This window comes from Arvicola amphibius, chromosome 2 (genome assembly GCF_903992535.2).
Source record: "Arvicola amphibius chromosome 2, mArvAmp1.2, whole genome shotgun sequence".
Lineage (NCBI taxonomy): Eukaryota > Metazoa > Chordata > Mammalia > Rodentia > Cricetidae > Arvicola > Arvicola amphibius.
In genome coordinates, this window is record NC_052048.2 from 113,325,811 (window position 1) to 113,340,505 (window position 14,695).

The following is a 14,695-nucleotide window of genomic DNA, read 5'->3' on the forward strand; positions in this document are numbered from 1 at the left end:
TAAATGAGCTATACTTTATGAGATAGATTGTTAAGCGGAATAAAAAGGACATATATACTGATATAGTTGTAGAAATTAAGGGGGATCTACTCCATGGGACTCGAGAGATGAATCAGTGGTTAAAAGCATGTATTGCTCCTTCCAAAGAACTCAAGTCCAGTTCCTAGCACTCACATTAAGCATTTCGCAAATGCCTGTAACTCTAGCTCTAGGGAATTCAATATCTTGTTGTGACTTCTGAAGACACTATACTCATGCACAAACCCAGAAACACGTAGCATTAAAAATAAAATCTTTTTTAAATGAGACATATACACCCTCAAAAAAGAAAGGAACAAACAACTCAGACGGTCTGGGGATACCATGCAGTGGAGTGCTTACCTAACATAGCATAGTTTCAACTCCTGGTGGGGTGAGGGGTGGATAATGGGATGAGGAAGGCTCATTCAAAAGAATAAGTTTCTCTCAAAGCTAAGACATTTTAAAGCATCATAAATTAAAGCAAATGATGAAGATAATTGATCTCAACCTAACCTAGCTGGGCTTTGCGTCCCTTGGTTTCCCCATATCTCATGGACCTGTATCAATTCCCCCACTGCACAGAGTGATGTTTATCAATACTGACCTTGCCATGGCTCCTTTCCACTTTCTGAAAACATTTATTCAGGGATAGATTATGCCGAACAGAATTCTTCCAGCCTGTGGGTGCGGTGGCAAAGTATGGGAAACGGTCCAGAATCCAGCTATAAATTTCTTTGACAGGCAAACATTTATTTGGAGAGTGTTCAATAGCCATATAAATGAGAAGACTAAAGGAGTACGGGGGCTTTGAAGTTGCTGACTTTTTCTCTGGGTTCTGGTAGCAGGATGGTCCAAAGGCCGGCACATCATCTCCCTCTATGTCATACAACGGACTAACCATTGGAAAACCTTCACTTCCAAGCCTGAAGTTTGTTAGAAGATTACTATTTTCATGAAGCCAGTTCAAGTTTGTTAGTTCGTCATCTGCTGAGTCAGTGCCCACTAGAGTGGCCTTTGGCCTTGCAGCATCCCCAACTTCAGGCAAACTTCCCATTTTATAAATCTGACTTAGTCCTGCAAACTTCTCGGCTCCTGGGGTCTCAGCTCTCTTATCTGGAGTCATTCCAATTACTGGACCCATTTACTCGTATAGTTCTGCAATTAAAAAAAAGTTATAAATTAATATAAACCTTAAACTCTGGGAAAAGCAAATAAACATTTGTATACACACATCCAAATCAAGAAAAATTTGTAGTTGAGTATGTCACACAAACAATAAATAAATATAAATAGCTGCGGTTTTCTTTATTATTTTTCAGACAGGGTCTCTATTTGTAGTTCTGGCTGTCCTGGAACTCACTATGTAGATGAGGCTCTCCTCAAACTCAGAGATCCTCATGCCTTTGCCTCCTCTGTACTGGGAATAATAAACATGTGCACCACCACACCCAGCTTCCCATATAATATTTAAATAAAATGTAGTTTTGATAGTTATAATGCATGCAAAGAAGTAGTTGTTTTATATTATTTGAAACAATGAATAATAAACAATAAAACATAACTTGACAGCATCACATGTATGAATGATAATAAGACAAATTGAGCAATATAGAGTAAACAGTAAAGTTTAAAGTCCACAATAATTAGTTTTAGTTATTATTAAAAAATGGGGCAGGTGAGATGGTATGGTGGATAAAGAGTGCTTACTCCAAGTGCGACAACCTGAGTTCAACTCTGAGAATCAATGCCTGTAAGTTGTCTTTGAACCTCCACAGGCATGCTAGTGGCAAGTATTATGTAGCTGTAGCTGTTCCCATACATAAATAAACTTAATGAACAGACTATATCATGACTTCTAATTTATCCTAAGTATCTATATTATTTTACTGTAATAGTCATACATACTGCTCAATCTTTAAAATACTCAAATTTGAAACAATGTTCAAACAATAATTTCAAGTAAATCTCCAAATTTTAAAAAAATTACCATAAAAAATCATTTCTAGGACTAGAGGGCAGTTCACAATCATCCATAACTCCAGTTAGAGGATCCACTGCCTTCTTCTAACTTCCAAGAGTACTAGGTACATGATACACACACATGCAAGCAAAACATTTGACACACATACAATAAAATTTAAAAAATAACCCAATTTTGTCTTCATATATCCTACTAAAGAAAAAAATTTTCTTTTCAAATTATTTTTAATTGACACAAATTAATTATATAAACTTGCACATGTATATATTGTGGAATGATTAAAACATGCTAATTAGTTGACAAGATGGAGCATTCCTAAAATCTCACCATTCGGGAGGCAGGGGCAGGACAATGACTCCAGGTTCAATGACAGCTTGGTCTACATAACAAATTCTAGGTCAGCAGTGTGGTAGCTTGAATCGGCTCCCATAATGTCTTAGAGAGAGGCACTATCGGGAGGTGTAACTTTGTTGGAGGAGGTGGGTCACTGTGGAGGCAGGCTTTGAGGTCTCATATATGCTAAAGTCACACCCAGTATCTCAGGCCATTTCCTGCTGCCTGAACAAGATGTGGAACTCTCAGTTCCCTCTCCAGCACCATGTCTGCCTGCATGCCGCCATGTCCCACCATGACAATAATGGACCAAACCTCTGAACTGTAAGCGAGTCACCACAGTGAAATGCTTTCCTTTAGAAGAGCTGCTGTGGTCACTGTGTCTCTTCACAGCAATAGAAACCCTAACTAAGACGGCCAGGACAATGTAATGAAACTGTGCTGCAGAACACACACGCCAACATAAATAACATAAATCACCTCCATGGTAAGAACATATTTAACATGTTGTTTCAGCAGTCTTGAGACACGTTTTCACTAACTAGTCACAGTGCTGTAGGACAGAGAACGAGAATTTACTCCTGCACAACTCTAAATTCCTGTGCCTTCTCTGCTAGAGTATCTGGTAACCACCACTTTCTTCTTCTACAATTTCAACAAAATATTTTCAGGACCAGATAGCATATACTAAACACTTTGCATGCTATATGTCAGCCAGCCATCATTTAAAGTGGAGATAACTGAGAACTGTTTTTTGGACAAGGATAAGAAAAATGTGGTCCATTTACACAATGGAGTACTACACAGCAGAAAAAAATGACAGCTTGAATTTTGCAGGAAAATGGATGGAGCTAGAAAACATTATTTTGAGTGAGGTAACCCAGACACAGAAAGACAATTATCACATGTACTCACTCATAGGTGGTTTTTAAATACAAAGCAAAGAAAGCCAGCCTACAAACCACAATCCCAGAAAACTTAAAGATCTCCTGAGTAAATTGGGAGCATGGGGACCTTGGAAAAGGGTTGAAGGAGGGAGGGGAGAGCAGAGAAAAATGTAGAGCTCAATAAATATCAATAAAATAAAATCTAAAAAAATCTGAAAGAAAAATAGTAAACCAGCTCATACATTTCTACTTAATATTTAAACTTCAGGTCTAAGCTCTGATTAATGTTTAAACTCTGTAAATGACATCATTTAAGCCACCAGACCACATGAACAGGCATTGTAAGACATCTAAAAGTGACTATCTTGAGAAGCCTGTTTTGGGATTGTTTACTGCCTCCTCCTTACCCCACATCTCCCTGTCTTAATATTTAATGAACTTGTTATCAAACTCAGGGGTACAAGCTGTGACTCCCCGTGTCTGATAATAAACTCTCCTGAAAACCTTCCCACAGTGCACCCAACGGTGAACCTTCACCTGAGTAGAGGCCATCACACAGAAAAGAACTCCCTGGGCAGCTGCTAGCAGGGCCGGGCTGTGCCTCTCTGCACAGGTAACACAGCGCATTAATGTAACAGGCACTTGAAAAGCAAAATCTCTCAGAAACTAATTTAGATGGGGGCAAATATGGTTTTTATAAAAATTCCTTTACTAGGTCTATAATCTTTTGGTTCATAAATTTTTGTGATGTCTTGTGTTTGCACTATATGGTGACGTGTGTCCTCCAAACTTGCTACAATGCTGGCACATTACCAAGCTGATATGAACTGTAACAGCCATTATCTTGGAAAGGAGTATAAATGGCAGCAAATATGCCTCAGCATTACAGGAAATACATAGCAAGCAAAGCTGAAAATGCCGGGACACTGTAGACAAGCATCTTCTTAGCAAGACTCGCAGCCTTTGTGTTTCAAGGAGATACACAAGGAGAAACAATTTTAGAGTACTCATGACTACTCTACCTAAGACTAAGTCTGCTATAGCAGATGCAAGTGTCAACAGCAAAAATATGAAAAAATATCCAACTTCATCAGCAATCCAGTAAATCTAATGTTAAATGTGGCACAGTCTATGGCAAGTAGAAACATAGATATTAGTAATTAAAAAAAATAAAACTGGTGTAGGAGGTCCTTCTGTTTATGTATTGCTTTCATTGGTTAATCAATAAAGAAACTGCTTGGCCTGATAGGGCAGAACTTAGGTAGGCAGAGGAGACAGAACTGAATTCTGGGAGGAAGAAAGCAGAGACAGAGAGCCGCCATGGAGACATGCTAAATCTTTCCTGGTAAGCTACAACCTCATGGTGAACACAAATTAATAGAAATGGGCTAAATCAAGATGTGAGAGTTACCCAATAGGAGGCTAGAGCTAATGGCCAAGCAGTGTTTTAATTAATACAGTTTCTGTGTGATTATTTCGGGTGTAAGCTAGCTGGGTGGCTGGGACAAACAAAGGGACCCTCTCTCCATCAACAAACAAACAAACAAAATCAACATTTATTTCTGTCTAAAAATATGTAAAATTGTATCATGTACAACTAAGTCCCAACCTCCCCACAAATAAATATCTGAAGCATCATTAAACATTAGAGCTAACTTGCATTTCCTGCAACAGAAACACTGCAGTTACCTCTTCAGTCTACTACTCCGTCACCACTGGGTCCACTATCTGAAACAGTAACCGAAACTAGAGGACTTGTAAAAACTGGAGGGGAGCTTATTTGAAAAGCTGCTTATATTACAGATTTGGTAAAGGACTTTATTAGTCCTTCCAAATTTTTTTAAATATATTTATTTTTATAGTTTAAACTTAAGCTCAAAGTTCTTGAGGAAAATGTTATGCTAGATTATTTTTAGTAGTTAACCCCCCCCCCCAGTCAATTCATGGACTTATCAGAAAACTCAAGACCAAATCAGAAGCCACCTCTTGCTAGCCCATTCTATCACAAAGCTTTCTATAACACAGATTAGTTTATCAATTAATGAGTGACTTTTTAAATTTTGAAACTTTGAAAAAGATTTACTACATATGTCTCTCCTTCATATCAATGAGACCCACCAGGCACAGCAGCTGACCATGGGACTTCTCAGAAGGTGCCGCAATCGTTTCCCGACTTCCTCCTAATGCAACACTAACTTCCGGATTCTGTTTGTTTCACTCACTGCACTTATGACTGGACTCTGCCAACCCCATCACTTTAACAGAACCTTTCTTCTGACCTCTCAGATTTAAGTGGTAAAATAATTTAAATCTCAGAACTTTCAGTATATTGTTAATATCAACAGTTCTGCCCTAGGCCAACATTCTTAGACATAAGTGAATTTTTAAAAGAGACTGGATAGACAGCTCAGTAGTTAAGAGCACTTGCTGCTTTTGCCTAAGGTCAGGTCAGTTCCTAGAACCCACATGGAGGTTCACAGCCACCTGTAGTTCCAGTTGCAGGTACACATCACACACACACAATGAAGGCAAACATTTATACATATAAAATTAAGTCCTTAAAAAACAACAACCTTAAAAAATTTAGAAACATATTTAAGTTTTTACTTATTAACAACATTCTCAGAAACAAAAGAAGATAGGAACTAATACGATATATGGTATAATGAAAACAGCTATATAAAAATGTACAGAATAATATTCATTCATATTCAAATCGGAATCTTCTGTCCTCTTTCGCAATTTGTATCAAGTGAAAAAAAATCATCTATTATCAAGATGCTTATGGTTGGTATGGTGGCACACACCTTTAATCCCAGCATTTGGGAGACAGAGGCAGGACCTCTAGGAGTTCCCACTGGCTCGCTCTCCTGATCCCTCTCTGCGATCATGGTGTAGCTCTCAACTACTTCTCCAGCACCCACATGCATGCAGCCATGCTCCCACCACGGTTATAAAGACCTCTGAAACTGTAAGCATGCCTCCACTTAAATGATTTCTCTTATCAGACCTGCCTTGGTCAAGGTGTCTCTTCACAGCAATAGAACAGCAACTAAGGCCGGGCAGTGGTGGCGCACACGCCTTTAATCCCAGCACAGGCAGAGGCAGGCGGATCTCTGAGTTCGAGGCCAGCCTGGTCTACAAGAGCTAGTTCCAGGACAGGCTTTCGAAACTACAGGGAAACCCTGTCTCGAAAAAAACAAAAACAACAACAACAAAAAAAAATAGAACAGCAACTAAGACAGGGATCACAAGATGTCCCAATTTTTCCTACAGATTTGCATTACATTCTTTAAGGTTTTCCATTACAAATCATGCCCATTCCAAAACACCTAATTCTGAGATTAGAAGATAGATTTAAAATCCTAAATGTAGTCCTAGAGAGACAGCTCAGTTGTTAGAATGTACAGTGTAGAAGCCCAGGTTTGAATCACCACCCACAAGCACCTGTAACTCCAGCTCAGGGGATCCGATGTGCTCTTAGATCTCTCAGGTTCCTGAATGCAATGTGGTATAATAGATACCCTCAGGTATACATATACACACATAGAATAGATAAAATAGATTTTAAAATCCCAAATGTAGAGCACAAAGATGTATGTTTGATCATAATGCTACATAATGTCATGTATCCAGGACAACCGAGGGATAAAACTGCCTCCAGGTCAGATTTAGTGATACAGCATGTGATCCATTGTCTCTGAACAACAAGAGAATGTGTGCCGCTGCATTTTCAAGTTAAGAGAAGGGGGACAGAGTTCTCAAGGAGAAACTGCTTCTGAAATGAGGGTAAAAGAAATAAAACAGTGGAAAACAACAACAACACACCTTTCAATAATGTTAAAAACAGAAAAAGGAAAAAGCTGCTTGGCAGCTTCTTTCTAAATTTACTCTTCTCTTCCTAATTCAGTCAGGTACATTTTGCAACCCTGAGTTTATATTCCACATCTATGTAAATAATCTGCACACAGTATGGTATTCCTATACATAGTTTCAGGATATCTCCAAAGCCATGAGTTTCTTGAGAAAGGTAAAAAGATGATTATTTGAGATTCTGGAGAAGATTAAGTTCTGTAGAAGAATTCAGCTTTTCACACTACATACAGCTCCTAGTTTAAAATTCTAGACTTCTAAACAAACCACATATCTATTTGTCTATGGGCTGACTCCCTCTTTAAAGTCAAGGGCAAATTCTATCAGTGAATCAGCATGGTAGAGGGGCTAGAGAGATGGCTCTGCCTTTAAGAGGACCCACATGACCACAGCTCAACCATCTGTAACTCCAGTTACAGGCATCGGATGCCCTCTTCGACTCCAGCAGGTACCAGGTACATATGTGGTACACAGATATACATGTAGGCAAAATACACATAAACATAAAACAAAATTTTTATTAAAAATATTCTTAAAATATAAACATTAAGAGCCTCAAGTATTATTAAGGTCTATTAAATTAGAGGGGAAAACTCACAACGTTTAAGACAAGAAATCCCTGATAACCCATAAATAATGATTTCAAAAACCAATACCACAGGGGCCCAATATGGTGGTACAGACTTTAATCCTTTTAAACTCAGGGCTCAGGAAGGAGAGGTGGGTGGATCTCTGTGAGTTTTAGGCCAGTCAGGCTACACAGTGAGACCCTGTTTCAAAAAACCAACAGTATCACAGGGCCAGAGAGAATGCTCAGCAGTACATTGATCCTCTAGATGACTGAGTTTGATTCCGAGCGCCCATACTGGGCAGCTTAGAACAGCCTTAACTGCAGCTTCAGGGAGCTTCTATATCCTTCCCTGGTTTGTGCAAACCCCCTTCCCTCCCATATACACATACTTCAAAATTGAACAAAATAAAAATTTAGTATACCATAAAAAAATCTCAACTGAATGAAAAGTGTCCCCCAGACCAACAAGGAAAGTGGATGCTTCTATTTTTTTTAATTAAAAACAAAACAATTTGAAAATGTTTACTATTATCTAAATCATGGAACTAATCTACTCTACATGCTTTATTACCTAGACCACTAAAAATGTAGTATATTTCAATGGAAATCCCAACATACAGGAACTGTGATACTATGTCCCTAAAGTAAGCTGCCTTGCATGTCTGTGCTTTACATAGCAGCACACCTAACTACAGCATCCGCTGTGTATCCTCCACATTTCAGCCTAAAACCGTAAGAACGGTCTCACACCCAGACTTGGGAGAGACCCTTCTTCTCTCCCACAATCAAATAAACAAACCGCCATACCCAAAATGGTTTAATATACATCTTTCCAACAGTTCTGCTATTATGTTACTTTGGTATCTGAGAAATGGTATGATCCGATTTTTCTAGAATATTCTAAGTAATAATCAAAACTGAAATTCAGGTGGTGTGTGCTACCTTTGAACACACAGCACTTAGGACCAAAGCAGCAGAGTTTAGGGTAGGCCTATACAACAAACCAAGATATTGTCTTTAAATACACACATACACAATTCAAATATTAACTGACTTTCCTGTAGATAAATGTACATGTGTGTATGTATTATAAGAATAAAAGAACACTTGTTGATGCTCATTAGTAGGTATCATTTCAAAATCTTTATTAAAACTCATGAACTTTGTTTTGCAACACCCCTACCAGATGGTGACTATTATTGGGTTCTATTTTATATGTGGGAACAGATACAGGGTGACTAAGTGGTATGCAGCTCAGTGTAAGTGCCGCTGGAGCCTATGCTCGCTTCTGCCCTAGGTGCCACCCTGCCTTCACTACCCTGTCAGTGCAAGAGGCTGTCATCAATACAGCCAACTCAGTATCTACATCCTTAGGATGAATAATGCTCCTGAAGTAAATCCAAACTATATTAATCCTGATCAAGTGCTTACTGGTCACTTCTCTGTAAGCTTGCTACTACAACCTTTAACTCCTGGATTGTCTACTTAACTATCATCTTTCAAAGACACCTGTAATCCAGCACTTAAGAAGAGGCAAGAGGATTAGTGGTTCAAGGCCAGTTTGAGCAACATGAGAGCAGTGCTGGGGAGATGGCTCAATGGGTAAGAATGATTACTGTACAAGATGATGACCTGAGTTCAAATCCCTAGCTTTCATGTAAAAAAAGACAGGTATGGCCACACATGCCTGTAAGACCTTAGAACTGTGTGGGGCAGGAGAATCAATAGGATTCTATCACTACCAGCCTAGTCCCAAGATGATTTAAAATTTGCAGAAAATGAAAGAATGAGATACCCAACACCCACTTTTGGCCTCTGGATGTAGAGACCAGTACACACATGTGCACATACAGCATAGAAAAGCCTAACAATAGCAACTCCTCCTTTAATTCTTACCTAAACCTCTACTAGAGACTCTCCATCTCTCTTACTCTATTCCTCTACTGGTTATTAGTGTAAGTAATGCAAAAGAAACAACAGACACTGGGTTGTTTTATAAACACTGAAGTTCTATACCCTTTAAGGTACTTAATTCAGATAAAGTCAGACAAATTGCTAACCAGAGAAAGGAAACTGAAGACAATAGACTCAACATCACTAAACAGAATTCCTCAGGTATAACCTGCTGTCAGACTAGATGAGAAGCACAAAGGGAAAAGCACACCCAAACTCTGTCATCTTATGTTTTATTTCAGCTAAACAAAGATATATTCATCAAACTGTGAAACAAGAGTCAAGGCTGAGCAATTTGCCGTCCAAGTACAGAAGAGTCTGCTTGGCACTGTCTCCCATTCTGCTTTGTGATAGCACTTGCCAAATTTCTCTTCTCCTTTAAGAGGTATTCTGGTCAGGGTTTCTTGTGGAGGCAAGAGCGCTATCACAGAACTGTACTGCCGCACTAAGTAACACTTGGAAAACTCTATCTAAAGGGAGGGAAGGAGGTTGGGCGGGAGAGATACAGGCAGAACACTTGAATATAAATTTTAAATAGAACTGGACTTTCCCAAGATGGCTCAGGGGGTAGAAAGGCACTTTTCCTCCAAGCCAGATCACTTGAGCTACCCTTTACCTCTCAAGAAAAGTCAATTCCTACTCCTCACATTCCCTCTGCAACCATGAATCTAAGTAGAACCTATGTCTAAAAGAATCTATGCTCTTCTTTTCAATTGTGGCACTGAGGATGTTCTGTGCTACAACTGTTTAGATACAGCTGATTCCTAACAGACAGCAAGTATCTGACATGTCAGCCAATCTTTATACAATTTAGCTTCTTTGTTCTTCTGAACATAAAAAGAACTCTCCATTGGGCTAGAAAGACAACTCAGAGGTTAAGAGTACATGTTGCTTTTAGAACTGGTTCCCAGTACCCATGTCAAGTAGCTCACAAATACCTGACTCCAGCCCCAGGAGATCTGCACCCCCTCTTCTGGCCTCTGTAGGTACAAACATGTGCACACTCACAACCATACAAATAAAAGTTTTTTTTTGTTTTTTTTTGCTGTTGCTGGTTTTTCAAGACAAGTTTTCTCTGTGTAACAGCTCTGGCTGTCCTGGAACTCTTTTTGTATATCAGGCTGTTCTCAAACTCTCACCATCTGCTTCTGCCTGAGTTCAGAATTCTGGGATTAAAGATGTGGGCTACCACTGCCTGGCAAATTGATTTTTTAAAAAAAATTAGAATTCTCATGTCAGGCAGTGGCAACTCATAACCTTTAATCCCAATATGAGGGAGGCTGAGGCAGATGAGTCAAAGCCAGCCTGGTCTACAAAGCAAGTTCCAGGATGGCCTGGGCTACACAGGGAAACCCTGTCTTGAAATAAATGAGCAAAAGAATCTCCATTAACTTTCTTATCACTCAATTCATATTTTCAAACTATCTCCTATCTATTCTTAAAGATTTATCTCATTTTAAATTATGTGTCTATGGCCGGGTGGTAGTGGCGCACGCCTTTAATCCCAGCATTTGTGAGGCAGAGGCAGGCGGATCTCTGTGAGTTCGAGACGGGCCTGGTCTACAAGAGCTAGTTCCAGGACAAGCTCCAAAGCAACACAGAGAGAAACCCTGTCTCGAAAAACAAAAAAAAAAATAACAAATAAAAATTATGTGTCTGTGTATGAGTTTTGTGCATGTGCTGGTGTCCATGGAGGCCAGAAGCATCAGAACCCTGGATGCTAGAATTACAGGGAGTTGTGGGCCACCTGAGGTGGGCGCTGGGAATCAAACATTGGTCCTTTGCAAGAGCAGTAGGTGCTATTAATCACTGAGTCATCTCTCAGCCCCTAGCTATTTTAAGATATGGTCTCAATATGCTGCTCTGGCTAGCCTTCAACTGTTGGAATTCAGTGATCTTCCTGCCTCAGTATCTCAGATATCTAGGACTATGTGCAAGCACATCTGAGTCAAATAATCTCTGAATACATAAAATCCAACAAGTTCCCCCAAACACTAACCCATCAATATTGAGCTATTTATATCCAATTATCTCTATACCTTTAGAATGTGCCTAGCTCTATACCATGAGGGTTAGCTACTAAATAGTGTTAAGAACTAGGTCAGCCAAGCAGTGGTGGCTTTGATCCAGGACTCGAGAGACAGAGGTGTAGTTGTATCTACAGGGTGGCCAGGACTACATAGATAAACCTGGTTTCGGGGGAGGGAGGGAGGGAGGGAGGGAGGGAGGGAGGGAGGGAGGGAGGGAGGGAGGGAGAGAGGGGGGAAAAGAAGGAGGGAGGGAGGGAGGAAGAAAGAAAAACAAAAACAAACAACCAAAACCAAACTAGGGCAGTCAAGAAAATATCTGAAACAAGAAATAATCCTAGGGTCACCTCTCCAAAGAACCTTTACTAGATTCTCAAATGCTATCTTAATTAAGAAGAAACAGGAAAAAAAATTAATGTGGAGCTTTTTTATATAAATTACTGTAAAAAGATTAAATGATAATAATTTTAGGGAAAAAGAAGTCACTAGGCTTTAGGACAAAAAGGTGTGCTCATTTAAAGTTAAAATAATGCTAGAGAGAATTACGCAGGGCAGCAGCTCCAGTGCAGTCAATTTCTGATTCTTCACAATCATCACACAAAGCCAGCAGCTAAGGCCCGGAGTGCAGCCCCGGATTAGAATGTTTGCCCACCATGAGCAAGGCCCTAGTTTCAACCCAAGCACCACCACCAAAACAAGCAACTAGACCGCAGATCCCCAAACTCATTAACTCACCGAACACAACAAAATCCGAAAAACAAAGGACTGAAAGAATGGGCATAGCCTTTATTTAAACGTGTCTAAATAAGAGAGGGCAAGAGAAAAAACCCAGTGACTGGTGGAGCTGCAAACAGAAACACACCAACCAATAGGCATTCCCTGGGAAGTCCCAGGGGAACAATTTGTCAGTGCTAAGCAGGCTCCAGTAAGAAGAGGTCAAGTGACACATGCCCATGGTTGCTCTAGTCTGTCTAAACTCTTAAAATGGAGTCTTGGCGCTCTCTTCCAGGACAGAGCCCACACTTAGTATATATATGGAATGGAAATAAAACTGGAGAGAAGAGGTCAAGCAAAGAAATAGTCCAGAGAGTAATGAAAGGAATAAGCTACACATGGTGGCACACCTGCAATATCAGCACTAAGCCTGAGGCAGGAAAACTGACACTGTATATTTAAAAAAGGGAAGAGGGAGAAGGCTGGATTTCCAGCACATGGGAGGCAGAGGCAGGCAAATCTCCGTGAATTTGAGTTCAGCCTGTCTACATAGGGAGTTTCAGGACAACCAGGGCTATACAGTGAGACCCTGCCTCCAAATAAATTTTGTAGAGTGCTTGGAACTTTTAGAAGCCTATCCACATAAACTTTAGTGATAGATAAATAAATAAGCAGGAAAAACTCCATGAAGTCCAACCTATCAGTCATCTCCTTGAAATTTAGAGAAAGTTCGTATGGCTAAAATACTGATATAATCCTAAATAAAGTTATAATCGAGAACAAGTAAAATTACAACCTTTTAGATAATAAAGCATATTTGAAAATAAAATACTCAGAAAGCTGGCTTGCTTGCTACAGCACCTCTTTAAGTCCAGCACTAGGAAGGCAGTAGAAGGTCGGCTCAAGTTCTGGGCCAGGGAGGGCAAGAGTGAAACCCTGTCTCAAAACACAAAGGCTTGGAGAGGGGGCTCAGTGTTTACTGGCAAGAGCTGCTCTTGCAGAAGACAGGGTTCAAGTTCCAGTACCCACAACTGGTTCACAACCACCTGTAACTCTAGTCCCAGGGGATCCAATGTTCTCTCCTGGCTTTTTCAGGCAATACTCATAAAACAAACCAAAGATTTCAAAATGAGTTTAAAAACAAAAAAACCATACAAGCCATAAAAGAAAAACAGCATAAGTAGAAATGAAAGAGCTTAAAAATGAAGGGACAAGAGTTCAAGAATACTAAATAAAAGGGAAGAGGTGAAAAGATCCAAAAATGAAAGCTCATGTTAAGAAATTACAAGAAATGAATATGTTACATGCAACCTTAGGAGACACACAAGACGAAAGAGTTAATGAACAAGATGGGGTGGGAAATGAGGAAGATGAAAGGGGAGTCTCAGAAGACACGGCTAAGTGCTGGCTAGGGATACATACTGCACAGATAAACACAAACCTGATTTTTTTTTTCTTTTAAAGACAGACATGTAATCCCAGCAACCAGAGAGGCCAAAGCAGGAGTCTAAGTCTAACTTGAAACTATGTAACTTAGCCAGATTCTGTCTCAAGCAAAACCCCAAAGTCAGTGTGTGCTAGAGATGGGATCTAGGGTCTCCTTGTGCATACTAGGCAAGCTACCCCCAGCCACCTGAGAAAGTAAGGACACTGTGATTAAAAGTTTTGAGGGGCTTCTTGCTGGCAAATTCAAGTCCCTACTGAGAAGGTTATGTAGGGGCTGGATTCACAGTAACTCATAAGTTATATATTTGCTTCAAAAGGTTTCTGTATCTACATTTCACTCTACAATACAGATAACATTTTTTGGAATAATCTCTAAAATAGTTTAATAAAATGAGAAGGCAAACTAAGAGACTGACTGTCCCATAATATTTAATCATGTTTGGCAATGTGATGGACAGTAGCTACTTGTTGCTCCTCAAATATAACTCATTTTAGAAGTACCTGACCTTTATTTGTAGGCCAAAGTGAACTTTTTATGATATGTAAAACATATCTTTTTGATTAAGACAGCCAAGAACATTTATTTTTGAGACATAATCAGGAGAGACTCAAAAGCCAACATAATTCAGCAAGCATTACCAAGTGAGTATCATGACAAGGTACTTCAATTTAGTTGAAGGGACACAGAGATCACCAGAACAGAACATTTTAATTAGTGCCCTGAGAAAGGAAAAGCACTACAGCCTCAGAAGAATGGCAGCTCACCTTCTCTATGGCACTAGCATTCTGACCAGGCTCTGCTCACATTCCTCCAATCCATCCTCCTCAGTACCGGCAGAAACCATCTTTGAAAGACCCAAAGTCCACTTTCAAAGCACTTCACAAAGAA

General features: G+C 39.7%; 1 protein-coding gene across 8 annotated transcripts in view; it reads right to left on the reverse strand.

The window, feature by feature from the left end:
* The window catches only part of Foxn2 (forkhead box N2), a 49,859-nt gene that overhangs the window by 27,325 nt on the left and 7,839 nt on the right, over positions 1 to 14,695 (reverse strand). For 7 of the 8 annotated variants that reach the window (XM_038318518.2, XM_038318517.2, XM_038318519.2 and 4 more), the window contains one exon: positions 626 to 1,176. In XM_038318518.2, coding sequence (XP_038174446.1) covers positions 626 to 1,162 — 537 coding nt within the window. In that variant the 5' untranslated portion in view covers positions 1,163 to 1,176. Of the gene's footprint in view, positions 1 to 625; positions 1,177 to 2,329; positions 2,527 to 14,695 lie in introns of those variants that run through there. The other variant, XM_038318524.2, reaches the window with a different exon arrangement.